The sequence below is a fragment of the Muntiacus reevesi genome, chromosome 10, assembly GCF_963930625.1.
Source record: "Muntiacus reevesi chromosome 10, mMunRee1.1, whole genome shotgun sequence".
NCBI lineage: Eukaryota > Metazoa > Chordata > Mammalia > Artiodactyla > Cervidae > Muntiacus > Muntiacus reevesi.
In genome coordinates, this window is record NC_089258.1 from 18,441,870 (window position 1) to 18,469,673 (window position 27,804).

General features: G+C 43.6%; 1 protein-coding gene across 1 annotated transcript; it reads left to right on the plus strand.

Annotated features, from left to right (window-relative positions):
- The first annotated feature begins 4,928 nt into the window (after window positions 1-4,928).
- On the plus strand, window positions 4,929-18,791 carry NFIL3 (nuclear factor, interleukin 3 regulated). Its single transcript, XM_065946810.1, has 2 exons — window positions 4,929-5,250; window positions 16,924-18,791. Exon 2 carries the CDS (start codon window positions 17,100-17,102, stop codon window positions 18,486-18,488), a length of 1,389 nt encoding a protein of 462 aa, XP_065802882.1. The 5' UTR covers window positions 4,929-5,250; window positions 16,924-17,099; the 3' UTR covers window positions 18,489-18,791.
- The last annotated feature ends 9,013 nt before the right edge of the window (window positions 18,792-27,804 follow it).

A 27,804-nucleotide genomic window follows, 5' to 3' on the forward strand; every position in this document is an offset into this window, starting at 1 on the left:
GCAGTTAGCATATCTCATCTCAGCTTATCCTCAGAAAAACTTGTTGAGATTGATTATATTATTATCAATGGCTGCCAAAAGGAGAAACTAAGGCCCAATGCAGTTAAGGAAAGTATCCTGCCCTAGCCATATAACCTGCGAGCGGTGGGGCTGAGACCCTGACACACCACTTCTGCTTCTCACTATTGGGCTCTACCGCCTGTTGGTCTGGATGACTGGTTCAGTGTCTGCTTTCCTGTCATCCCAACAGGCCACCAACCCAGCAAAACCCTCCTCAAGTGTGTGTGTACTGCTTAAGGAGATCATCACACAGCAGGAGCTGAACTAATGTCTCACGCACTTCTGCTGAGCTGCTCAGAGTCTATTAAACTGGAAGTTTCTCAGAAGACCAGAAATGTGGTCAAGCACCCAATTTCCGGGCTTCTAGTGCATTTACCAAACTGATAACATTCATTTTAATCTCTTGTTGAAACAAACCACACCTGCAGAGGACAATTTTTGTCTCTAAATCCGTCATTGTATACATTTCACAGTGCAATTTCCTCTGGTGCATGCTACAACTAGGAAAAGTGAAGGTTGTGGGTGAGCCAGCATTAACCTGGGGCAGCTTCTCTGAAAATGCCAAATTTGCAAGGTTTCCTTTCTGCACTGCATGCCTGTGGCTTCTGTTGAAGAATCACCCCCATTGCAATGCCAGAAAGCATGCTACATAGAATCTGCTTGAACTCCCTTGGGTCTCATATGAAAAAGCAGGTTCAGAAAGATAGAATGATTCCCTTAGTGAGTCTGGGATAAGGAATGCACTAGAACCCCAGCCTCCTGAGTTGCAGCCTTGGCTTTTTCCAGCGAACTACTCTGTGTGTGACTTTGCAGAAATGTTTAGATAAGGTTTGCCTCAGTGGCTGGGGCTGCATTGCAAAGTGGACGTGTCATCTCTTATTCTTAGTAAAATGACTTTTGTTAGAACACATTTCACAATTTTATATTTCACACTCTTGTAACCCAGCTAACTGTGTCCCAGTCACCAGCTAACTGCTGCCACATGCTTGCTCCATCACTGGAGGTTTTGCAATGAACACAATTAGCTGCTTCCCAAGTCTTGACCATTTTTAGTACATTTGCTTGTCTCTCTTCTACTTTTTTGTTAGTTTCCTTTATTTTGACACCTTTACTCACATAGACCATTGAATCTGAGTGAACAAAAATGCTAATTGAAATGCGTGCCATCTGTGGCGGCCGAATTTGAGGACGTGTTTCAATTTCTGAAATGGAATACTTGCAACATTCTCTCTTCGTTTGCAAAATCACCTCTTTCTGGTCTTTTCCTGGGTCTTTTTGGAAATAAATGCTTTGAAATGTATTCAGACCATCAGCTGCTTTTGTCTGGGGAAATCATATAGTCAGTGTAGAGATCTAATTTCTTTCTTAGCTCAAGCAAGTGCCATTTAATAGGACACATTTCAACTTACCATACTTTAAAGACTGTACTTCCATGGTGAGTGTTATTTGACAATCTTCTATTACTCAATTTCCCGCAAAAACTAGTTTTTGAAGAATAAGGCCAAGTATACTAATGGAACCATGTGGCAGAAGCAGGGGGACTAAGCAGCTGAGGCTGGAAGACAGAGTGGAAATTTTGAACACTCACAATATCTGGGTTGTGGCTGGGCCAGGTAGGGGGCAAGAGAAAAGAGGAGGTGGAAAGTTGGTAGAGGAAAGAATCCAAAGGAGTAATGAGGATTTGACGATTGAGTAAAGGTCAAGGGAAAAAATAAGGATGAATCAAATAAATCAAGAGAAAAAATGCAAAAAGAAAAAAAAGCAGAAAGAATAAAGGTCAACAACAGTGGATGAATGGAAAGGGAAGGAGCAGAGCAAGGCTAAGGACTAGAAATAACATGAAGTGTAGAAATAAAACAAAGTACACGAGAGAAGTAAAGAAATGCCATTCCAGGAAGTTTCTGCCTGAATACTCAATGACTCATTAGGTCAAAACACCAGCATAAATTGCATACTCATGGGTGTGGGCAGGCCTCCTGTGGGTGACCAGCCTTGACCATTGCTTCCACACTAACTCACATTTTAAAGCCTCCATGCAAAAACTAAACAACCATAACCTATGGATTCCTAGAAATTGTTTCACCTTCTGTCCATAAAGTTTAATAAAAGGACACAAGAGCCTCAAAAAAATACAGTATAGTGAAAGGACAATGGTCCTGGACACAAAATGCTGGCTGTGAGGCCCCTGAGGTCCCCAAAGGATTTTTAGTTATGGAAAGTTTTCTGCTAAGAAAGCCAGAAGCCAATATCTAGAACCCATAAGGTGGAGCTGTCCTATCTGGATCGCTGGGTAGGGTGCCTGTCTTTTATCTTCCAATACCTCTTTTCCCTGGGGCATCTCTGCAGAAATTCTCCATCAGAGGGTAGATCATCCAGCCGCCATCTCCCTTAGTTGGGACATTTTCTTTTTCTCTACCATGGTCCACACACAGGAAACCTGAATTCTCATTAGATAGCCCAGTTTGCAGCTACCCCTGTGTGAAGGGGCCCAAGGTAAAAATTTCTCAATACATATATCCTGTTAGGTATGTTCTCCCTCAAAACTTATGCTGTCGTAGGGTGCTCCCCATCACAGGAAGAAAAGGCCACATTCTTAGTCATTTCCCTCTCAAGTTACTTCTGTTATATTTGCTCAGTCAGAAAGCGTGTTGGCAGTATAATCAGAGGAGGCTGAATATGGTTCATTGTCTTCTGCCAGAAGTTCTCATTACAGTCCTGACCTTCTCGTCCCTCATTTCTCCCCAGCACTGAGAGGAACTGAGGGTAAGGAAGTTTTGACTTCATGACTTCAACCAGACCCCTCTTCCTCCTCTTCTCAAGGACCTGGTAGCAAACCTGTTCCACACTCCGGCTCATGCTGACTTCCTGGAAGCTTCCCCAACCTGAGTACTTTGTTTCCAATGTTTTGGTTTGTGTGCTCCATTTACTCCTGTTAATCTCCAAGTGCTTGCCTAGTCTGTGAAAGTTCTAGGATATAACATTGGACACATCTCCTCTTGAGTCATGGGGACAGATCCTTCACTGTATTCTTTAGTGGTTTCTTAATCACCAGGAGGAGCTAAAGAGTTATTTTCTAAGCTAGTAGCACAGATATCTTTTACACTTCATATGATTTCCAGGTAAGATGGCAATTAAAAATGATGCAGGCACAATGTCAAATATACTCAAGTAATTAGAGGAGCAAAAGTTTTCAAAATTCAGCATCAAGAACCAGTTTCCAGGTTCAGAGAATTCCTCCTCTATCATCAATTGGGATGATTCTAAGTATTTCCCCTACCTTTCTTGAATTTCTAAGTTGTTTTTCTATAAGGCTACTTACTACCCATCCTGGGCATCCCTGGTAGCTCAGATGGTAAAGAATCCACCTGCAAGGCAGGAGAACTGAGTTCGATTCCTGGGTGGGGAATATCCCATGGAGAAGGGAAAGGCTCCCCACTCCAGTATTCTTGCCTGGAGAATTCCATGGACAGAGGAGCCTGGTGGGTTAAGAGCCCATGCAGTTGCAGAGTCAGACAGGACTGAGCGACTAACACTATACTACCCATTATAGGACAGCTTTGGAATTCTGTGAAACTATTTAAAAAGCAGAACAATGTGGACAACATGTTTGTAGGTTGGGGTTGGGGTGATATACTTTTAGTGCCTCTGGACTTCTAGGGACTAGATGCATTTATAACCCTGAAAAGGTAACTGACAGGCATATGGGTTTTATTTCATCTAAGAGAGATTTTCAAAGCTACAATGGGCATTGTGAGGATTTGGAAAAAAGGAAATGTATTAGTAAAAGTGAGAGAAGTGGAAAATATAAACCAAAATCAGGATTCATTTTCATCATGGGAGTCAACTCTTTGAAACAGACGTCTAATAGAGGTAGCTGACTCAAAAGCCACACACAGATGTGCCTCTCGGATTGGTGAGCATCTGGAAAGGTGAATTTGAGGAAGATGCTAAAACCCCTACTGTATGTCTGCGTTGACAGGGCCCTGTTGGTAAGTCTACACTTTACCAGATGAATTGTGAACATGCGTGTGTTCTGAACCACAATACTGCCCTTGGAGAATAGTTTGAAATGTGAAGCCTTCCGAAAACCCTGCTATGTAATAAGCATGTTTAAGCATCAGTCTTTGGGTACTTATAATTCTGTAATATGAGAATGGGGAAGACAGAAAACGGACAAGCAGCAAGCAGAATTTCTATTGACGATGGAGGTCGGTGATGGTAACTGAAGGAAGGGGGGTGTTCACTCTAGTCTTCGGTGTTTAGTTCAGATTTTCCTTTTTTTTTTTTTTTTTAAGTGAGTTTTTATCATAGGAAAAAGAAGTGGGCACTCGTGAAAAGCATTTAGCCCAGCTCCCACATAGTCCAAGCAGACCAGGAGACCCTTCTGCACCTGCCGCATTCTCTGTTTGGGCAAGTCTGTGCATCACTATCAGGAATATGGCTCCCTTCGCAAAGGCTGGCACTGCTGCTCTCTGTGTAAATGAGCCCTGTGTATGTCACGTGCCTTTTCAGTCTTTAGCTCCATGACTTAACTCGTCGCGAGGTGCCCTTTCTCCTATCACTTTATGTCTCTTACGTAGCCAGAGAATTTGGGGGAAAAGCCAAACATAACCACTTAGAGGTAGAACGACAGACTTGCTCCTAGCTTCAAGATCAAGGAGACCGCGAGCGGCCGTCTCAAGCCCAAGCAGCAAACGCCAGCGGGCGTATCAGCTGGGCGCACGGGCCCGGGAAACCGCATCCCGGGCAGCCACTCTTGGCGTGGCCAGGGGGATTGGGGGAGTGGCAGATGGACCTCCGCCAGTTTGGTTTCCCAGTCATATTATGCAACAACTTCGCAGTCGTCATCTTCGTCCTAATTGTGTAGTGAACGACGTTACTCGTGCGTTGCGCTTCCCCACCTAGCCAACCCCTCGCTCCCGGCCGTCGCGCTCTCAGTGGAGACGCGCGCGGAGCATTGTAACCGCTGCCTACGCAGCACCCCTGGGCTCTGATCCGCTGCCTGGCCCTCTCCCCTCCGCGGCCCGCCCGGAGTCCTGGCCGCTCGCCAGCGCCCCCCGCCTTCCCTCTCGCCCACCTCCAGGAGGAGGGGTCCTCCCGGAGTGTGCGCGGAGGAGGCGGCGGAGGTCCCTGCCACGCCCCGGCCAAAGAGGCCTGCGGCCCTCAGCCCCGGTACTCGGTCTGCAACAGGTAGGTCGGCCGGCTGCGCGTTCGGGGAAACAAAATGCGCCTCCGCGAGCGAGCGAGGGTCGCTGGGCTCAGGGAGGCACCTCGGTGACCAAGAGGGTGAAGACAGCAGTGAGGGCAGCCGGACGGCGAGGCGGCGGTCTCCGGCCCCTCCCCAGGCTCGCCCCAAACGAGGCGGCCTCGCCGGCCGTTGCGCAACCCTGGAGCGGGGCGCGGGGCACGGAGCGCTGGTCCTCCCGGCATTCAGGCGACGGTGGTGACCGCAGCCGGGAAGGGACGCGGGCCGGGTGCTGGTGGCGCTGCCGGGAGGAGGAGTGGGCGGGGGCGGAGCGGGGCGGGGCCTCGGAGAGCCCGCCCCCGCCGCCTGCGGCCATTGGCGGCGGGCTGGGGGCGGGTGCGGGCGCGGCGATTGGGGCCGCGGCCGCCCGTCACGGCGGGGCTGGCGGGCGGCGACGTAGCGCCGCGCTCGGAACTGACCTACTAACACACATCTCCCGGCGCGGCCACGGCGCCCGCGGACCAGGCGCGCCGCCTGCCTCCCGCGCCGCGCCCTCACCGCCGCCTGCCGCCCCGGAGGCCCGGCCGAACCCCGGTCCCCGAACGCCGTCGGCTCGGCTCCCGGCCCCCGTTCTTTCTTCCCGCCGCCCCGACTCGCCAGCCGGAGAGCAGGAATACGGTAAGCGCTCCGCCCACCGCTGGCCGGGGCCCGGCGCCCGGCTCCCCGCGGGCTCCTGAGGCGCGCGGCCGGCGGGTGCTGGGCGCGGGGCGGGCTGTGCGTGGGGCCCGGCTGTGCGTGGGGCTGGCCCGCAGCTGCGAGTGTGCGCGGGGCATTCATTACATAAACTTTTGCTGCCTTGTCAGGAGGGGACTCGCCACCTTAAGGTGGCTGCTTTGATTGCAGCGCCCTCGCTCCGGCACGTAGTCCGGGCTGGCTTGCGCTCCCCCCGCTGTTGTTGCATAATGTCTCCTGATTTCAGGAAAATTGATGTTTTGGTAGAGAAGAGCGCCGGGGAGGCTGAGCCATCTCGCGGGGAAGGGCTGCGCTCTCTCCTTTCTGGTCCCTTCAGTGGGACTGGCGGCGGCGGAGAGGAGGGGGGCTGAGTAGTGGGGAATAGTCTTGATTTTCTCGTTGAGAAAGAGCGTCGGTAGCGTGAACGGTGACGGCATTCAGAGAATGCCTGCGCTGCGTTTGTTTGTGTCCGGGGCTGAGTCTGCACAGACGTTTTCCACCCTGTTTGTCGTCAGCGTGTTTTACCAGCGCTCGGGGAGGTTGTGGGATTTGTCCTTGCATACATTGCATAATCTGCCCACGGTGAAATACTGGCAAGGATTAAGGGTTAATGTGGGAATATGCGCGTACGTGGGCAATGATTTGGTAATTGTAGTGCAGCGTTGGATATTAGATCATTATTTGCCTGTATACTACGTCCCAAACGAAAAGGATGTTTTTTTTTTTTTTTTTTTTTTTTAACACTCCTACAAAACATAAAAGGAAGAATTCCTCGGGTTGTATTCTGATCTCGGATACTACCCGAGCTCGTCTCTTTGGTGTTCTAAACTATTCTTTTTAAATCTGGGACAAACCATTGTGACGTTCACCTCCCCACCTTCCTAATTTTAATGCATTCCGTTCGATCAGCCCTTTTTTTCACCTTATTGTCATTGCTTTTTCAGACCCGACAAGACAGCACATAATAGTTTCCTGGAAATGTTGCATTATGTAACTGACGAATTTGTTGGCAGTGAGCATAGGAAGAGGGAGCTAATTACGTGATTTTATAATCTTGCTACAAAGAAAGTAGGACAATCTCAGCCTTTAAAATGTCACTGTAACAGTTTTTTAAAAGGATATTTTAAACAAGCAAGTCGACAACTGGATAAGCATGGAGTTTGCTCGTGTTGCCGAATGTGCGTCTCTTGCCCTAAATGAAATGTGCGTTCTTCTAAATTTAGCCCTAACTATCGCATTTTAACAATTGTGGCCTCACAGCGCTATTTCTGGTGTTTTCTCCAGGGCTGTGTGCAAATACAAGTTCAAGGCCATTTGCTGTAGTTTTAACTCCACGCCTTCCGAGAGACCTTTGATAAGATTGTATTTTTAGGAAGGCATTTCGCAGAGCCCGGTGATTTGCTGGATGCTGACTCCCATTTATCTTTTTAAAGGACACTTTAGGAAAGTGCTGTTCCCTGAGAACAGCAGGGGATGACCGAGTGTCATCTTTTGGTCTTGGCTTTTGTAAATAACAGCGAATGAGGCCACAGTATTATTTCACATCTTTTTTTTTTTTTCCATCCAGACCAGATATGATTTATGGGAAACAGATATAGGTTAGTAGATTGTATTTTTTTAAATGGATGTCCCAGTTTTATTCATGTGAGAATTATGTGACTATGTAATATACTCAAGATTTTAAATTTATTCCTAGACTCTTATGTAGTGGGTGTGTGAATATATGTGTATGATGGTGTGTATATGTCAGATTGTTTTCCCCTAATGTAATAGTAAAATAATTAAAGAGCAAAGTTGCGGAGGGTTTTTCAGGGGCGGGGAGCGGGCTGAGAAGGGGACAAAGATTACAGAGATTCACCTCTGGAACAAATTTATTGCCCCAAGTAATTGCAGTCGCTTTCCTAGAAGCTAGTATTGCTCCAGGGCCCCAGTGTCAGACCCCCATCCTACTCTGGAGCTGGGGTTGGGAGCCCCGGGTCTGCAGGGGCCGCTTAGCGCCACCTTCCGATCGCGACCTTAGGGGTGCTCCCTTCCTCCCAGCGCGCTCCTCCCGACTGCGGCCCCTTCGGGTCTGGGGGTGGGGGGGATGTGGGGTGGCGGGCGCGGACCTCGGTCAACGGCAGGGAGCGCCCTTGGGCGGCGCTTGGACCAGGGCTGCTAGGCGGCCTGCGCTCCTCCTCCTCGCCCCCTCCCCACATTCCTTTGTTCTGGCGCGGGGGTCTAGGCTGCACCGAGGCCCCGCTGCGCCGCCCACCCGGCGGGGGCGGGCCCGGGGGGGCGTGGCGCGGGGGCGGGCGGGGGGCGCCGAGGGACCGTCCGCGGCCGGGGAGTGGGGTGCTCCCTGCGTTCTCTGGGGCGGAAGGAGGGAAAGGGGAAGGGAGGAGGGAGAGAGAAGAGGGCAGCTGGAGCTGCGGGAGCGGAGCCGGGCGAGCTGGAGGGACCCAGGGCGAGGCCGCTCCGCGCGGAGAGGGCTGCCCGGCCGCCTGAGCGTTTCATCGCTGCGGCCCGGGCTGCTCCAGGGGCCTGTGTTCTTGCTTTTTTTGCGCGCAGAGCTCCTGAGCACCGCGGACACCTTTGTTCGAGAAGGCGTCATTGTGTGTCCTAGAGGAGCGCTTCCGATTATTGTAAAATGAAAAAAGACAAGAAAACCACCAATGTCAACAGACGGCAAAAATTGGGGGTGGGGTCGCTTCAGTATTGATGATAATGACGAGGACCCCAATTTGACTGTCAAGTGTATATATATATATATACATATATATATATATATTGTGTCGATACATATATATTTTGAACATTAGTTATGTGGCTAGAGTAGAGAGAACTCGAATTCCCCCGAGTTAAATATTTTAAAAAATTACGACACTTGTGTGGATGGGATACCCCTGTCCTGCTGAGTAAGACTACGGTACTTTCATCCTGGCAAGAAGTCTTCTGAGACCGTGCTTATGCAATAAATCGCAGTAAATTCAGGGCAGCGTCACAGTTCTCTAAAAGCCATGAGCGAAAAGTGCATTGTTTAAAAAGTTGGGGCTTTTATGGGATCAAATCCTACACCCCCGTCCCTAATGGTTTCTCTCTTGAGTTTCAGGCAGGTCAGGAGCTAGGAAACGGTGAAGTGCTACCTAGGAATACAGACTCTGGGCTCAGAAGAGCTGAGTCCCAGGCCCTAGTCTTGGGCACTGCCCTGATCGGCCTCCGAGGTAAACTGAGGGAATAAAACCTGTTTATATAGCTGGAGAGTTGTGGGGAGCTCAGTAAATTCTTCCTGTCTAAGTGACCAGGAAGCAGCTGTGTGTGTGTGTATTTTAATATTAATCTTTATTTTTCACTGCTTAAGTCTCTGTGCAATAAGGGTTGAAGTTTGAACTAAGCCTAAAGGTTCTTCTTGAAATACTGTGCTTTTGTTGTTCTAGTAGTGATTACTTTTTTCTCAAAACTATTTGCTGTTTCATTCAATGGTAATTTTAGAATGAAGGAAATTCTGGACAGGACTGCAGAACCTCATACTTCCCAAGTCATTAGGTTAATGTTTGGGGGAACTGTTTAAAGGAACAGAGAGAGAGGTGAGTTGATGGTAGCATTAATGGTGTAAAAAGGGCCCAACAGCTGTCTTTTTCCAGCTCCCTTGACTTCTTTTGATGGTTTTCCTGGGCCTGGATAATCTCTGCATCTAAAATTCCATTCTGAGATCGCAGACTGGTTAGACCTTCACAGATGAGCTATCCTGGGAGGAAGTGTGTGCCTCCTGTATGGTTAAAACCCTAGGATATGCCCCATGAAACTGTCAGTGGTTGACCTATTAATGTAGAATTAAATTTCATTTGGTTTATCCTTGTAACATAGAACAATGCTTCACTAAGAATTACAAAAGGCAAAAATTAGGCCTAGAACTAATCATAGTCATTGCCTTGCTGCTGCTTATTCTTCGGAAATGAGATGATGAGCGAGTATTTACTAAAGAGGTACCCTGCCTGTGCCAGGCACTCTATTGTCTGTTCTATTATCATCCTCATTTTAGACTTCAGAAAGTGGACCTTAAGAGAAATTGATTAGCGGTCCAGGCCAGGAACCTGAAAAATGGGTTTGCGGGTGAGGGAGGCTCTGTCTCTTTCCCTTCCCTGAGTATGAGTGCAAGCTCACTGGAGTTTTTGAAACAATTTCCTTTTCTGTGTGAAAGACTTATCTTTGCTAAGTGCAATTATAACATCACTATGATGCAACAACCTGAAAATTAAAACCCTTTGTTTGGGCCCTTTCCCATGTTGAGCAACGTGCTTGACTCACCAGCTGAGTGGATATTTCTAGTTGACCTTGCTTTGGTCCAGTCAGTTCCGAGACGTGAATGTGATTGCAGCATAGAATGGAAAAGGTGCAGTCATATTATGCCGAGGCTTTATTTTTACCCAAGTAAAATCACACATACTTCATTATTTCCATTGTAATCCAGATGGCATTGATGCTGTTCAGAGTTGTTTATTTTTAATTTGTATTAAGGAATGAGAGCACACTTGGGATTCAATTCAAAATATGACAGAAACAATGTAATTGAAGTTTCCTTTAATATTCATTTCTTGTTTTTGTAAGGTATGCCTGTATTTCACAGGGTTAACACATTGTTTGATATCCTGTTATTTTTCTAAATTACATTTGAGTTGATTTTTATCCAGATTGGATTTGTGTGAGAATGTCGAAAGACATTGACCTTTGATCACAGACATTACATAAGAGCTTTTCAGTTTCAAAATGAAGTTATATTACCACCACCCCAATTATCTCTCAAATGTCATTACAAATAACTTTCTTGTAGTTAAATAAACACTGTTTCTCATATGGTTTTAATTAGAGTATGCTAGCTTGTTTTTATGATAAGAAAGTTTAGTAGAGATTTACTAGATGCCTTTCATAATAATCTGTGCTTTGAGCATTCATTTTCATTGGAAGCAGAATGATGTTTATAAGCCTTTTAGTTCTCAGAACATGGTGTCTTTTATTAATTAACTTTCTAGGGATCTAAAACTGGAATTAAGTAGCCTTCAAATAAACACCAAAAATAAACATTTAAAATAATCTGTTCTACTCATGAGGTACACAGTAAATGACATTTGTAATCGTCTGCTCACTGGGGAAGAAAGTGAACAAGAAATTAAAAAGTCAAGCTGAGGAAAATTGGAATGATTCCTCAGTTTAATTAGGAACATTCAAAACCTTGCCCTTTCATAGCCTTTTCTCACCCAGCCCTGCACGCACCCTGTTTTCCCCATCATTGCCACATGTTGCATGTATTCTGGCATTACTTACCTGTTGCAGAAATTTCCTATAACTGGGTTACTTCATGATTATTGGTGTCCCTTAGGATTTCAGATTAGTTGCTAGTTAATGAGAAGTTATCTTTTTGAAAGTTTCAAGAAAGCAAATGATCCCCATTTTGAAGTGACTGCAGATGTTTTTGTTGTTGTTAATGCGTTAATGGGTTAACATAGTATTTCATCACCCCCACCCTTCCAGTTCCCCTCCTTCGAGCCTTGAAGTTGGTTGTGTTACCATCTATGCATTTACCCCCAGCAGTCTTCAGAATATTTTCATTTAAGAGTTAGGTTAAAATTGTGGACTCTTTTTATTTAAAAAAAAAAAAAAGAAAGATTATACTAAACTATTTCATATTTCAGTCCCATAAATTGTATCAGTGCTATAGTAAAAGGCAATGTTGTCATTGTTTTTATTAAGTTTAAATCTATTTCAAGTAGCCCTATGTTGAGGATGAGAGAGCAAGGAATTTGAAGTATTTTCATTTATCATAAACTTCTCTGGTTTTGACACATTCATTTACAGAAGCCCCCGAATAGAAAATGTTGGTCAGTTTGTTGCTATGATTGGATAGATTTTGGCAGAGTGTGAGAATCTGTTTATGTGTGTATTCATATCTTGATCAAGTATACATTTCTCTCTAACTTCAGGGTTGAAGTCTATGTTACTAGAGACAGAATTATATTATTAATGGGGCATTTATGAGGTTTAACATAGTTTTCTTAATTGAAAAAAACATTTTTTAGCCTTATTAGAAGATCCTTGTGCAACCTCAGTGTTTCCTTCGTTTTTTCATCTCCCACCCCCAGATTTTATTTTCATCCATGAAAAGAAAGTAAAGCATTTTATTGAAACAATCACGTCATGGATTTTACCCACAGGAAGAAAATGTAGGTTAATATTTGCTAGTATTACTAGTTTGAAGAACTGTGAATTGATTCATTAACTGTATCTTTTTTCACTAAAATGGCACTTATCTCAAAAATAAGCACTTGTCTTCCTAGTGGAGAGATGTAGTCTAACATAAAGGATTTTTTTTTCTTTAATGGTATCTATACTATATCTCTGAGAGTGTAAACAGTATATTCAGAGAGTACAGGAAAAATGAGGTGATTCTGTCAAAATATTTCCAAATCATTGGGCATATCAAATAGTATTTCATCTTGTATTGACAGAATGTTAAAATCAGAGTATAAAATAGAAGCAATTTGTAGTCTCTTTAAAGAGATAATAAAATTTTCTCATAGCAGATTTTAATATCTAAGCTATTAGTCAGATTTTAGATGCTTGAAACAAAATGTTTCTTTTCTTGTTTTGTAACAAGTTTAAATTGTCCCTAGTATTTCCCTGAGAGATGTGTTAGAGGCCAGGGAAGGTACAGGTCATAAGGTCCCTCCTCAAAAAGAAATTAAGGCTAGAATATGTGTTGTACAGCGTTATTTGTTTAGAGAATTTTCTAAACCAAATTTAATCTTAATTAAAAACAATATTTAGGTCATCTGACTTAAGTAGAGTTTTAAATCTGGACTTACGAAACAACTCTTGCCTGTAGAAACCTTGTGATGTACTATGAAAAAGCATTAATTAGCAGTGGCATGTCCGTGTTAGGTGTGGGAAAATATGTCATTGGAATGTGATGACTCCTGCTCTTAAATTTCTCTTTTTATTTGTGTTTTTAAGAAGCAGCCATATTATCTGATGGGTGTAATGAAGCTGATCGTGCTGAACACGCCAGCATCATAGAGTTGGCATTCAGTGTCAATTACTCCCCAGAAAGGAAACTAGCGGTGACTGATACAACACAGCATTAGTGGTGATCTGAGAACTTGAGGCAGAGGTGAAATGACTGTTAAATTAATCATAAGGGAAAACACTAGAATCTGAAATAAAGGTATTAGTTGAGGGTAGATACTGATGTTTTTAGAAAGCACTGCAATCTACCTTTGCATGCTCTTTAAATTTATTGTTGAAAGGCACAGATAGATTCTCTCCCCTCAATATCTCTGCCCTCTAGTGCTGCATGCTCTTGGGAAAGTCGCACAGTCTCTCTGTGTTCTAACTGTACCCCATCCCCATGTTGAAAATGGATATATTTTAGGTTTGTGGAAAAAAAAAATTGCAGATGACAATGCCAACAGCTGTAAATTTCCTTTTCTTCTATTTATTTTTAGCATATAGGGTTGCCAGGAGATTAAAATTTTAGAGAGAGATGAAAATTTAGAATGCTTTCTCAATTCATTAAATAATCACAGGATATAAAACAACTCTGAGGAAGATGGGGAAAAGTTCCAGATGGAACTTTATCTGTAACAAAGTTCCTTTGTTGTCTTAAAGAAGTTCTGGCAACATCTACTAGTGCTTTGCTGCCCCCAAATCACTTAGTAAATGGGTATATATTACACCGAAATGAGAACAGAACTGAGAATCTTAGCTCTTCCACTTAACTAGCTGTGTGACACTGGGCCAGTTGCTTAACTTCTCCCAGCCTTAGTTTTCTCATCTGAAAGTGGTTATTATTATGAGGGCAGTGAAATAATCACAGGCCAGGCTCAGGGTGCCTGTTGCATAGTCAGTATTGAGTAAATGGCACCTGTAATGATTGTTTTCATTGTCACCATACCAAGAAAAAAGCAGCGTGGCTAGAAACAACATGATACGCACACTGACTCCCCATGTTGGCGTGTTCCTACCGCACCCGTGGATGAGTACAGTGCTCTTCTCTATTCATGAGCCTGTCTCTCACCAAAGACCAGGGGTGCCTTGATTCTTGGGAGTTTGATTCTTCCTTCCTTCTCTATCTTTCCCAAGCCTGGCTCAGTGCCAGAGTAGGTGCTCCATATCTGTTGCATAAAACAAGTAATGAATAAGGGAAATTCTCTCTTAGTAAGTAAAACAATCTTTTCTAGAATTTATGTAATAATATCAAATTTAAAAGAATGTATCAGTAAGTTTTTGGTCACAAAGCTCTCTTGTGTAAGGCAAATAAGTGTCAGTCAAATGGTGAGCACCTAAGAGGTTCAGTTTGTTGCTAGGATACAAATATATTAATTTGCTCCCTGAACTAATCGGCATTCTGGTTGGGCATACAAAACAAACATGTAGGAAGATACACATTGTACAAAATCACCACCTCTCTCTACAGTATCTCGAACTGCTTATAAATTCTTTTCAACACAGCAAAGTTACTTGATAAATAATATTACAGAAAATACCCTTATGTAGTATGCGGTGATTTGCTGGTGGAATCATAGAAGCAGTTATTATGTGCAGATGAGGGAAAAATCCAGATTCTAGTATACCTAGTGAAATTGAAATTGGAAGAAGATTAACTGAAAAGAAATGAGATTTTTCTGCAGGTTTTGAACGTACCAAACAAAGTTACAGAGATGAAAAAGTGGACATACAGTACTTAGACACATAGAAGTGGGTTAAGAGATTTTAGGACAAGTGAGATATTTTTGTTAAACAGAAGTAGGATTATTTTCTCTATGCAGTGTGGCAAGGGCTGCCTGCTTGCCCTTACTCACACTAGACTCAGCATGATTCTTTGGAACAGGAGACTGAGATCAGAGTCTCAACTCACTCAACATAGGTTTGAAATGATGAAACGGATATGAAATGATGAAAGAATGAAAAGTTTAGAAAGAGTAATACAGACGGAATGGTGGGGCATTTCAAAAGCACAACTGCAACAATTCATAGTTTAGATGAAATGCAGAAGAAATTTAATTTTTTTCCAAGGAAGGGATAAATTAAAAAATGCATGGAAGAGAAAGAGTCTCAAGTGAAAAAAATACTCAGAATGATAGTGTACAAGGAAATACGTAGTATTACCTGGGGATACAGTGGAGGTTTGAAATGCATCTTGGAAAAGTTCAATATAGTTATCCTCCTGGAGTTGGAATTTTTACTCTTGCTTCAGCATTCATTTGATTTTAGTGGGGAGGACCTAACAGATTTAAGAAATACAAATTATTGACAGAGGAAATAATCCATTCATTATGTAGAGGAAAAAGGAGTTTTCATGTCAGACCAAGAAATGTTGAGTGCAAATATAGGAAGCAGTGTTGTTTACTAAGTGATAACTAGGAAGCTCCCTTTCTACACCATCACTGCCTGCTATGGCACACTCCTTGCCTTCATTTCCCACTAAAATATATTATCAAAGACAAACAGAAGCTCAGTATTCATAATCATTAAATTTTGCTGAGTTGCAACTCACTGTTTGCATTGGCTCAGTTTGATGGATGAAAATGTGGCATTAAACCTTATCCTTGATGATCCTGAAATGGTTACATCATTCCTTCTATTCCTTCTGGAAAAGACACAAGAAGCTGGCAGGCTTTTCCAACTGATAAAATTAAACTTCATTAGTCAATATAAAACTATGCACAAGAAAGAAAGAGGGACATGAAAACATTAAATCTTTCTAATGGGGCAGGAGAGGTGCCATATACGGATAGTGCTGAATGAACAGTTGTTTTACCGAATCTCCTTCATGAAAGTATTACCTATTGGAAAACTAGGTAGAGAATCCCTGTCCAGAAACACAGATCTGAAACCACCATGAAAAGATTGTTATTGGAACCTAATATGGATTTATTATCTCCTGTCAGGCCAAATTCAGATTATAAAGTTGTCATCGATGGAAAAGGAAGCTAGTTGATAGTCCTGTTTTCAAGTTCTTATATTTTGTTTGAAACTAATTAGTAAAATGGAAAGAAATTCTTTCCATAATTACATGCTCTCAGTTTAAAATAATTTTAAGTTTCAAGAAGGTACTGTACTTAAAAAAAAAAAAAAAATCCCTTAACCATTTATTTTAGGCCAAAGCTACTACTCTATCAGTGAAATCTATATGACAGAATTATCAGGACCAAAAAAGGCATTGTAGATGCTACAACCTTAAGTGAATGTTTGATAAATCAATTTGAGGGAACCAGGGGGAAAAAACGATTTTCTCATAGCACAAATGCGTCAAAGAGACAGCTTTATTGAGAAGAGTCCTTTTCAGGTGTGCTGAGTCACTTGGCAGAATGTCCGTGACATAAACCACGTAAGAATTAAACAACCACAACTCAGTTGTTTGTGTGACTTTTATGTTCATTTTTGTGGAAATAAAAATCAAGCTCCATTTCTGTTTGATTCCATATAATTACAGAGTCTGTCTACTGACATTAAAAGGGTTTACTTGGAAAAGTTCCTTTTATGAGGTGAACTGGTTTGCTTGGCAGTCATATAAATGCTACCTAAAGGTATTCAGAAGCCCCACAAGATGCAAGTACTATTTTAAAATGTACTAACCAGAGGCGATCTGTCATTTCCTTCCTGTAATGTCCTATCCCCACATGCCCCACCCCACTGTTTTTTCTCCTGAAACACAGCCTCCTTCTATTGCTCCCCAGGGTAGATCTGCTCTTTCACTCCCCTGGACCACATATTCCCCTGCTGACAGTTCTCAGTGGGGACTGTCCTTTACAACTTTACAGTATAGGTATTTAGGTACTTACTTTCTTCTCAAGGTTGTAAACTCTTTGAAGGACAGAACTATTGCCCCTCAATGCTTCGTGTAGTTTCTTATACATAGCTGGTAATAAATATTTGCCAAATGGATAACTATTTCTCTTTGTGTGTTGCAGGTCATCTAGAAGACCCCTACTTCATTCAGTGAGAGGAGCAGGAGAGATTTATTCTGGATCGTAGAACAAAAGGAAGAATATTGATGGATTTTAAACTGCAGTTTTTAAAGTACTTGAGAATACTGAGGAAATAACTTCTTCTCCTGCACTGCGTATATAGGTTAAGGTGGTTTCTGATGCAGCTGAGAAAAATGCAGAGCATCAAGAAGGAGCAGGCATCTCTTGATGCTGGTAGCAGCGTGGACAAGATGATGGTGCTTAATTCTGCCTTGACCGAAGTCTCCGAAGACTTGACGACAGGGGAAGAGCTCCTTCTCAATGAAGGAAGTGTGGGGAAAAACAAGTCCTCAGCATGTCGGAGGAAACGGGAATTCATTCCCGACGAGAAGAAAGATGCCATGTATTGGGAAAAGAGGCGGAAAAATAATGAAGCCGCCAAGAGGTCCCGGGAGAAGCGTCGACTGAATGACCTGGTTTTGGAGAACAAACTCATTGCACTGGGGGAAGAAAATGCCACTTTAAAAGCTGAACTGCTTTCCCTAAAATTAAAGTTTGGTTTAATTAGCTCAACAGCCTACGCCCAGGAGATTCAGAAACTCAGTAATTCTACAGCTGTGTACTTTCAAGACTACCAGACTTCCAAATCCACTGTGAGCGCCTTTGTGGATGAGCATGAGCCCTCGATGGTGGCTAGCAGTTGCATTTCTGTCATCAAGCACTCTCCTCAGAGTTCTCTGTCTGATGTTTCAGAAGTATCCTCGCTAGAACATTCACAGGAGGGCCCTGCGCAGAGTGGCTGCAGAAGCCCAGAAAGTAAATTCCAGGTCATCAAGCAAGAGCCGATGGAACTGGAGAGTTATGCCAGGGAGCCCAGAGATGACCGGGGTGGCTACCGAGGGGCTGTGTATCAGAACTACATGGGGAATTCCTTTCCCGGATACTCGCACTCTCCCCCTCTGCTGCAGGTCAACCGGTCCTCCAGTAACTCTCCGAGGACATCGGAAACTGATGAAGGTGCAGTAGGAAAGTCATCCGACGGAGAAGATGAGCAGCAGGTTCCCAAGGGCCCGATCCACTCTCCCGTTGAACTTCAGCGTGTCCACGCCACAGTGGTTAAAGTTCCAGAAGTGAATTCCTCTGCTTTGCCACACAAGCTTCGGATTAAAGCCAAAGCCATGCAGATAAAAGTGGAAGCCTTCGATCATGAGTTTGATGGCACGCAAAAACTTTCCTCGCCTGTTGACATGACGTCTAAGAGACATTTCGAACTCGAGAAGCATACCACCCCCAACCTGGTACATTCTTCTCTCACTCCCTTTTCAGTCCAAGTGACTAACATTCAAGATTGGTCTCTCAAATCTGAACACTGGCATCAAAAAGAACTTAATGGCAAAACTCAGAGTAGTTTCAAAACTGGAGTGGTGGAAGTGAAAGACAGTGGTTACAAAGTCTCTGACCCAGAGAATTTGTTTCTGAAGCAGGGGATAGCAAACTTGTCTGCAGAGGTGGTCTCACTTAAAAGACTTATAGCCACACACCAAATCTCTGCTTCAGACTCTGGGTAAAATTACTACTGAACAAGCTCTGGGCCTTTAGAGATGCATTTGCAATAGATGAGTACGTTTTGTATTAGGCTGAATTTTCACTGGACCTGTGATGTCATTTCACTGTATAACGTTCACATGTTGTCTGTTGGGTGTCTTTTTGTGCACAAATTATTATGAAGATTAGACTGTGTTATCACTCTGCCTTGTGTATAGTCAAATAGTCCATCGCAAAGGCTGTATATATTGAACATTATTTTTGTTGTTCTATTATAAAGTGTGTAAGTTACCAGTTTCAATAAAGGATTGGTGACAAACACAGAACTTTCGCTCCACTGCACTTAGTTTTATGGGAAAGAAAGCAATTTAAGTTACAAAAGTAGATACTGTATTAAGAGACTCTGCATTTTACTTATTTGGGGGAGTTTTCTCCCATCTATAGTAAATGAAAGTCAGTCAGTCATGTCTGACTCTTTGCGACCCCATGGACTGTAGCCTGCCCAGCTCCTCTGACAATGGAATTCTCCAGGCCAGAATATTGGAGTGGGTAGCCGTTCCTTTCAGGGGATCTTCCCAACCCAGGGATCGAACCCAGGTCTTCCATATTACAGGTGGATTCTTTATTGTCTGAGGGAAAACTAAAACATAAGTTCAACACATAATTTTCTTTTTCTAGTTTGAAAACCTTCCATAGGAGGAGAGTAGAGAAAAGGGGGTGGGGAATGCATTTTCTTGCATTTAAGACTAGTAATTTACTAAATTACTCCCTGTTATATATATTTTTTAAGGTTTCGTTTTCTATATCCTTTTTGTTTTTAAGTAGAAAAATCCAAGTTGTTTAGCATCAGCATGTCTTTAGTCATCTCTTTTAAGTATGATACATGGAAGTGAATAGTTGAGTCATCGACCCACTTTGTTATTTAGAGGTTCTATTAAAAGAGTGAATTAAAGACTAAGGATGAAGTCATTTTTATGTTATTGTAAATCTTAACAGTTCCAGAGTATAACAGTCTAGGAAATTAAGCTAGTGAAATACTATTTTTACTTAGTTTCCAAAATTTCAAAGAACATATCAATGATCGCATTTCACCATATTCAACCTGAGTATATGTAATGACTTGGCTTTTTACAGTTTGTTAATGATGATTATAAATAATAGCTCCAGTTTGGAAACTATAATATAGAAGTCCAGAAGAAAGCATCATTCTAAGTAAACCAATGACAAGATCATGACTGATGATTTGTTCAGGATCCTCAGTCATCCCATAGAAGTAAGTGTCCTTAATTACAGACAAGTGTGTCTTCTGTTGCACGGTGGGACTGGCTTTCGGGTAGGGTGGGAGGGGTGAGTGGATGTTGGTTAAGAATAGCTTTCTCCAGAGCTGTTCTCCTCACCAAAGCCCTCTCCAGAACTGTTCCCATACTGCCTTCTTTTTCATCCTAGAAGTATGTGTGTATGGTGGGGGTGGGGACATGGGCTGGGGGTCTTGAGGCTTCATAATACATGTGCAGAATGACTTAACCCTCATTCTGTTACCATATCTCCTGGTGGCACCTAGGAAGAGCCCAATTACAACATCCCCAGTTTAGGGGCCTTTTTGACTGCCTGATTTTTAGTCTTTTAAACTTCTTACACTTTTATATTTTAAAAAGAGATTCTTTGAGTTAAAGGGAATGCTGGGACACACACACAGACCATCCACTTTGTCCTTTTGGACACGGTGACCAGTTTCCTCTGAAATCTAACGCTTAGGGAATGTGTTGCCAGTCTCAACCCTTGGACTTGTCTTTTCAGCAGTTTTTAGTGACTGGATGAGGCCCAGAGGGACACCTATATCATCTGCAAATGTTACAGGGCAGAGGAGGGTTAAGATACTGGATGGTAGTCGACATCCAAAAGCATTTCACAGCCTAGAATGGATGGAATGACTATAACAACATGAATCAAAATAGGACAGGGTGTAAAGTCAGGTTCCTGTGTTAAGTGGGAAAACAAAAGGCTGTCCAAGTCCACAACTGGGGAGAAAACAATAACTACATATGGAAGGAAAAAAGCTTTAGTTCCCTTCAGTACGCCCAGTGGAGTGCTGGGTTGTGTCAACACAGAGTCCAAACAAAGAGACAGCAGTCCTGCTGTCCTGGGGACATGCCTGCCAAGAGATTCAGTAGTAGACTCCCAGGGAGATTTTGCAGCCATGAAATAGACAATATTGAAAAAAACTATTGATAAATTGCTCCCAAAAGGGATGAACCATAGACTGTGTGGTACTTGCTGTAAGTGTCCAAGTGGATAATAGCAAAAAAGGTAAATCTTGAGTTGCTTTCAGGAAGAATTGAAATCTGTCAGGTCAGGAGCAAAGCAACCTGCCTACCTGAGGCTATGTTACCTCCCCTGTGAACTGCTAACGTTAGCTACTGTGGTAACTATATTGCATCTGGATGCCCCCCTCCCTAATCATTTTGTCTTATAATTGCAAGCATCTAAGATTCGATGGACATGAGTTTGGTGATGGACAGGGAAGACTGGCATGCTGCAGTCCATGAGGTCCCAAAGAGTTGGACATGACTGAGCGACTGAACTGAAGACATGGCTAGGATGATATTTAAAATGGTACTTCTTAAGCATAAAGGAGGACAACAAGGACCTATTGCACATGGAACTCTGCTCAATGTTAACATAGATGGGAGGGGAGTTTGGAGGAGAATGGATGTATGTATATGTGTGGATGAGTCCCTTCACTTTTTACCTGAAGTTATCACACTGTTAATTAGCTATGTGCTATGCTTAGTTGCTCCGCTGTCCATGGGATTCTCCAGGCAAGATTACGGAAGTGGGTTGTCATGCCATCCTCCAGGGGATTTTCCCAACCCAGAGACTGAACCCAGATCTCCCGCATTACAGGGGGGGTTCTTTATCATCTGAGCCACTAGGGAAGCCCAAGAATACTGGAGTGGGTAGCCTATCCCTTCTCCAGGGATCTTCCTGACCCAGGAATCGAACCGGAGTCTCCTGCATTGTAAGCGGATTCTTTACCAGCTCAGCTATTCTTTACCAGGGAACCTCTAATTGGCTATACCCCAAAACAAAATTGGAGAAGGAAATGGCAACCCACTCCAATATTCTTGCCTGGGGAATCCCAAGGATGGAGGGGCCTGGTGGGCTGCCGTCAGTGGGGTCGCACAGAGTCAGACACAACTGAAGCGACTTAGCAGCGGCAAAACAAAATGAAAAGCTTTAAAAAAACAATGGTTGAATAAGCAATTCCAGGCTCACCAGGAACCAAAAAGAGATCAAGTCAGATAACACTGTGATACTTCTGTTCTACAATGTCAGCTGAGGAGATGCTACCATTTTGTCCCACTCACAAGGTTCAAAACAGTGATATAAAATGTGTTTAAAGCCAATGAATCTATGTGCGCTAAGTCACTTCAGTTGTGTCTGACTCTCTGTGACCCTATAGACTGTAGCCTGCCAGGCTCCTCTGTCCATGGGATTCTCTAGGCAAGAATACTAGAGTGGACTGCTATTTCCTACTCCAGGGGGATCTTCCCAATCCAGGGATCAAACCCAGGGATCTCATGTCTTCTGCATTGCCAGGTGGATTCTTTACCACTAGTGCCACCGGGGAAGCCCAATAAGTCTCTGACTATACTCAAAAAGTAAGAGAGGGGAGCCCCAGACACCAGCATTCTTAGGAATTCCCAGAAAGATGGCTATCAGGCAGGAAGTGGCAGCCAGAAAAACACAGAGGCCCCATGTCAGTCACTGGCCACAGAGCAGAGAGAGGGAAGCCTGAATGGTCAGCAGTGGAGCTAAGGGGGAGGCTGCAGCAGAAACAACTGGATTTCCCCTCCACCTCCCAGGAGGAGGTGAGCAAGGAGTGTGGTGGGTGGGTGGGGCAGAGTCAAGACACAGGCAGTGTCGCGGGGCCAGTGTGTAGAGCAGATTGTGTCCTCGGTAGCCTGCCTACTGCACACCCCTCCTGTGTTCAGCAGTATCTCATTATTATTGTGCCCACTTTATAAAGGTAAACACCTGGACTCTCAGAGCTTGACTTGCCAAAATTTCTCACAGCAGCCAGAACCTAGGCCCCACGGGACCAGGACAATGCAGGCCAGCCAAGTATCATCTGACACTTTAGTTTTCCCCTAAAATAATCCAGGGAGATGAGACTAGAGAGTCTCTCTAATCTGCAGCAAAGAAGGGGGGAATCTAAGGAGGTGTCCAAGCTGTAAGTACCCTTTCTTTGCAAGTTAGTGGAAGTGCTATGCAAGCATCTCCTTTTGTGTGACATCATAGTTGTGTAATAATTCATTTTCATCTTTAAAGAGCAAATATTCCCAAATAAAAACCACTAACATCTGGGTAGGTCTAAAGAACCATGTTAGATTTTTTTAATGGTAGTTATTTGAGCTCATTTTTGAAAACAGAAATTATTTACCAAAAGTGAGAATCACTAGCACCACCCACTTTATTTATGTGTGTGTATATGTGTGTGCCTGTGCGTTCATGCACTTTGCGGGGCAGGTGCTAGGGCTTGTTTAGGAAGTAGTACAACCACTGGAGTGACATTATAGTGTCCACAAACTACTCACACCAGGAAAATTTAAATAAGGAATACTCAAGTTTCCAGCGAAGATTGAGAAATAAAGAGAATTTAGAATTATGAGTTGCAGTTGAATTAGAAATGTAAACTAGGATGTCCTCTGGGAGGGTGAAGTAAAATATGACTAGTTTAAAGACTTTCGCAGCATTTTCTGCAGAGCTAGCTTTTCCTGATTCTAATGAATATAAGGGGAAAAAATAATTCAAGAACTATTGGAGGTAAGTGGGAGCAGTCTTGGCAAAGGAGAACAGGTAATATTAGACAGTGACAACATTACTTAAAAGTCAGGAGGGCATGCCACTATCTCCACTGAGTCATGATGGAGATTGCCAAGGCGTGATTGCTATTGTTGAGTATTGATAGTGTTACTGGCAACAAATAGAAGTACTTCATAAAATAAACTAAGCAAAGTAACCCACTGCCATTTTTTATATTTCCATTTTGTCAGCCTTGCCGCATGAGGAGGAAAAGGTTACTTTGGGGAAAGTGCTTGAATAAAGTTCAAAGTTCTGGAAGTCAAGAATAAGACCCACTTGAAAGTGCACATGAACAAAATTCTGAAGATAGGAAGGGAGAGGGAGAGCATTCAGTAACAATACTTGCTGATTTAACAAAAGGGAGAATAGCAGAAGCCTTAGAATGAACCTTCCTTGAAGTGAACAGATATTTCAATGTAACAAGTTTTCCTAAAGGGGCTTACCTTGTGGCTCAATGGTAAAGAATCTGCCTGCAATGCAAGAGACGCAGGAGCCATGGGTTCAATTCCTGAGTTGGGATGATCCCCTGAAGAAGGAAATGCCAACCCACTCCAGCATTCTTGCCCTGGAAATCCCAAGGATGGAGGAGCCTGGCAGGCTATAGCCTATGGGGTTGTAGAGTTGGACATGACCGAGCGACTGAACGACAACAACAACAAAAGACCCAGTTAATAATAATAATAAAGTTATTCTACAGATATACCATGAGAAGGGACTTTTTTGTTTTTTAGAAAATAACTTTGATGTATTACTGGGGTCACAAGGGAAGCCCTGGAAACAATGATGTCAACAGGTGCTGCGCACCATAAGAAAGAGGTAGGTTGCTTTGCAGAGAAAATGAGAGCAGAAGGGGGTGGGGTGGTTTCTGCTGTGTTCAGGAGGCTGCTTTTGAAAGGATGGGGGTAGAGAGAAAAGAGGAGAGAGACGGGAGAGAGGAGGCCCAAGCAGGCCACTGATGAATATGTGGCAAATACATTAATAACATTTCCTTCTCAAATTTTCAGTAAGTCCTCCTAGGCGCTCAGATGCCTTGTGTGAGTGGATTTGTGTTTGTTTGCTGGACTTTGGGTCAGAATTCTGCAGAGCAAGGCAGCTCCCCTGGGACTAGGGATGGTGAGGGTTGACACCCAGAGGAAACTGCAGAATCTAAATGGGTATTTGGACTTTGACCACCCATGTAACTGAGGCTAGGAGACCACCTTAGCTGGCTGGATCTTGGGGGCTTAGGGAAGCCCTGCCCATTATTAAATAAGAATTGCCTCTAGATGCCTTTGTGCTGTGTGCTATGGAGGAAACAGCACAAAAGGACAGTATCTCCTCTTGAAGAGTTTTGAATTTGCTTGTGATGGAAAGACCAAGACACTAAAAGTGGAAACAGCCAATAGAGATTACTGGTAGAATGTATGGGGAAAAGTATGCCTGCGAGAGAAGCTGAAGGATGGATTGCAGCCACAGCAAGGACCTGGGACACATCCCAGCAAGAAAAGAATGGGCTGCAGGGGGCATTAACACTTGGACCTCAGGGAAGAGCTGAATAGCGGTGCAGGTATTCTCTATCCCTGAAGAAGTGAATTCATTTAGAAGATTGATAAGCCATATACAAAATAGATAGCCAGTGTGAATTTGCTGAATGATGCAGGGAGTTCACACCTGGTGCCCTGTGACAACCTAGAGGGGTGGGATGGGTGGGAGGTGGGAGGAAGATTCAAGAGGGAGGGGACATATGTATACCTATGGCTGATTCATGTTAATGTATACAAGCATATAAGTTGCTTCAGTCGTGTGTGACTCTCTGCAACCCTATGAACTATAGCCTGCCAGGCTTCTCTGTTCATGGGATTCTCTAGACAAGAATACTGGAGTGGGTTGTGATGCCGTCCTCCAAGTGATCTTCCCAAACCAGGGACTGATCCGGCATCTCTTATGTATCCTGGGTTGGCAGATGGGATCTTTACAAATAGTGCCACTTGGGAAGCCCGTTGATGTATGGCAGAAACCTTTTTTTCCCCCCAGTTAATTAATTTATTTTAATTGGAGGATAATTACAACATTATGATGGCTTGTGCCACACATCAACATGTATCAGCCACAGGTATACATGTGCTCCCCCCAACTCCATCCTGAACTCCCCTCCCTCTCTCCACCCTGTTCCTCTGGGTTGTCCCAGAGCACCGGCTTTGGGTGCCCTGCTTCATGCATCGAACCTGCTCTGGTCATCTGTTTTACAAATGGTGATGTACATGTTTCAATGCTATTCTCTCAAATCATCCCATCCTTGTCTTCTCCCACTGAGTCTAAAAGTCTGTTCTTTACCTGTGTCTCCTTTGCTGCCCTGCAGGTAGGATCGTTGGCACCGTCTTTCTAAATTCCATATATATGCAGTTAATATACAGTATTAGTCCTCTTTCTGACTTACTTCACTCTGTATAATAGGCTCCAGGTTCACCCACCTCATTAGAACTGATTCAAATGCATTCCATTTTATAGCTAAATAACATTCAATTGTGTGTAAGTTCCACAACTTCCTTATCCATTCATATGCCAATGAACATCCAGGTTGCTTCTTTTTTAATTGGAGGATAATTGCTTTATGATACTGTGTTTGGTTGATGTATGGCAGAAACCAAAAACAATATTGTAAAGCAACTATCTTCCAATTAAAAATAAATAAATTTTAAAAGACAGAAGATTGGTAAGAAATAAAATTCAAAAGTAAGTGTAGAACCTATTGTCTAAAGACTTTGAGTTCCAGGTTTGAAAAATTACCCCTGATTCACTTAGGAATGGCTAGAGGAAAACACAGTTTCAGTCTCCTAACCGCCTGCTGAAAAACAAATTCAAGTGTGAGGTCAGGAGAACAGGTGGGCAAGGGTGAAGGGAAAGATTTTCAGAAGGCCAGGATGAATCAGGGAGAGAGATTCATGGTCAGAGCACAAAGGGTGAACAGAAAAGGATGCTGCGGGTGGACACACCAGCAGAGGTCTCCGAAGTTTTGGGAGGGTGGCTGGGTTGAAGTCATGTGGGGCTGGGGTGTGGGCTCATCCCAGCAGCCCCACGACAAGGCCCACTGGGCAAATGTGAGCAGACAGTGTGCGTTCTCCCTGTGTCTGACGGTCGCTGATGCTGACCTCCACTACAGCCCTGAGCCGCCCTTGTGCCTGGCCTGGGTGCAGAATTAAAGTGACAGAGCATCTTCACGCATCCATGTTGCCAGGTTGGAAATTTCCTAAGGGTGCTCCGCAGTCACCCACTTCCACTTACTCTTGAAGTCTGGACTCAGAGCTTCTCCCAGAAGGTCCCCTAGACCTGCCCAGGTGTGCACTGAATTCTCCGGAAAAGATGATGGGGAGAAGGGTTAGAAAACATGGCAGAGCTGGGAGGAAAGTGATTCAGGGAAGACAGACCCGAGAAGAGCAGAGCAGGAGGTTTTCTTTCAGGTGATGAGCCTGAACCTGCTAAGAAGAAATCCACAGGGTGGCTCCTGGCAGGAGAAGGGGGCTGCGGTCCTACACTCCAGGAAGTTGATGGGACAGGAGGTTGACTCACCTGCGGACAGAATCAGAGAGGTCAATGCAGCAGTTTTCCTCTTCAGAACTTACGCAGAACTGCTAAGTTGTCATACAACTAGCCTTTTCCAGCAGGCAGTTCATAAGATTGCTTCTTTTCTCTCCTTAAAATCATGTCACCATACAATATGAAAAATACAAGTGTGAAATTTAGCTGAAAAGCTCTGACATGCCTGCATGCATCAGCATTTTCTGGACACTTCACCAGTAACAAATTGAGCCAACCAGTGTCCCTGAGAAGGTGGATTGGAGTGAACCTATTCTTAGTCTTCTACAAAGTGGGATAAATGTCACAGTAAAGGATGTTTTGCTTCTTTGATTTGTAGTTGCTTTTGTACTGTAGGCCAAGTGGCAACTGAGATCACATCTAGATCACTGCTGTGCAAAATTGTGATAATTATTTTGATAATTCAAGTGAAAGGATTCTGAAATTTTTGATATTGTAAATGAACATCTTTTTCAAAAAATCAAGATAATTGCTTGCTATGAATATGCAAATTAGGCCTAAAGCTTGCAAAACACACAGAAAGTGTTTTTGCTAGGTAGAAGGAATCATCTTAGCACCTCCTTAGAGTCATGCAATAAAGCAGAAATGCAGAAAGTGTCACTCTTGTGTTCACTGAATTTGAAAGTAAATTAACTTCAGGCCAAAATGTTCAGTGATGGAGAAAAGTGTAATATAATAACTGATGAAAGCAATAAGCAATGGCTAAGCAGAAGGAAATATAAGCAATTACTAGAACCTACTACTTTTTTGTTTGTCACTGCCTAACATTTTTGCCAATTTCTCTGATGCCTAAAAAACACGAATAGGGTGCCAAAATTGAACTCTGCCTTAAAAATACAGTAATGTGTGTTTTTGATGAAAGCATAATAGAGAACTAATAACAGGTCATATTCCTGAGCA

Bases quoted from the DNA above. Each gene is read 5' to 3' on its own strand.
- NFIL3 (XM_065946810.1), top strand. From the start codon at position 17,100: ATGCAGCTGAGAAAAATGCAGAGCATCAAGAAGGAGCAGGCATCTCTT.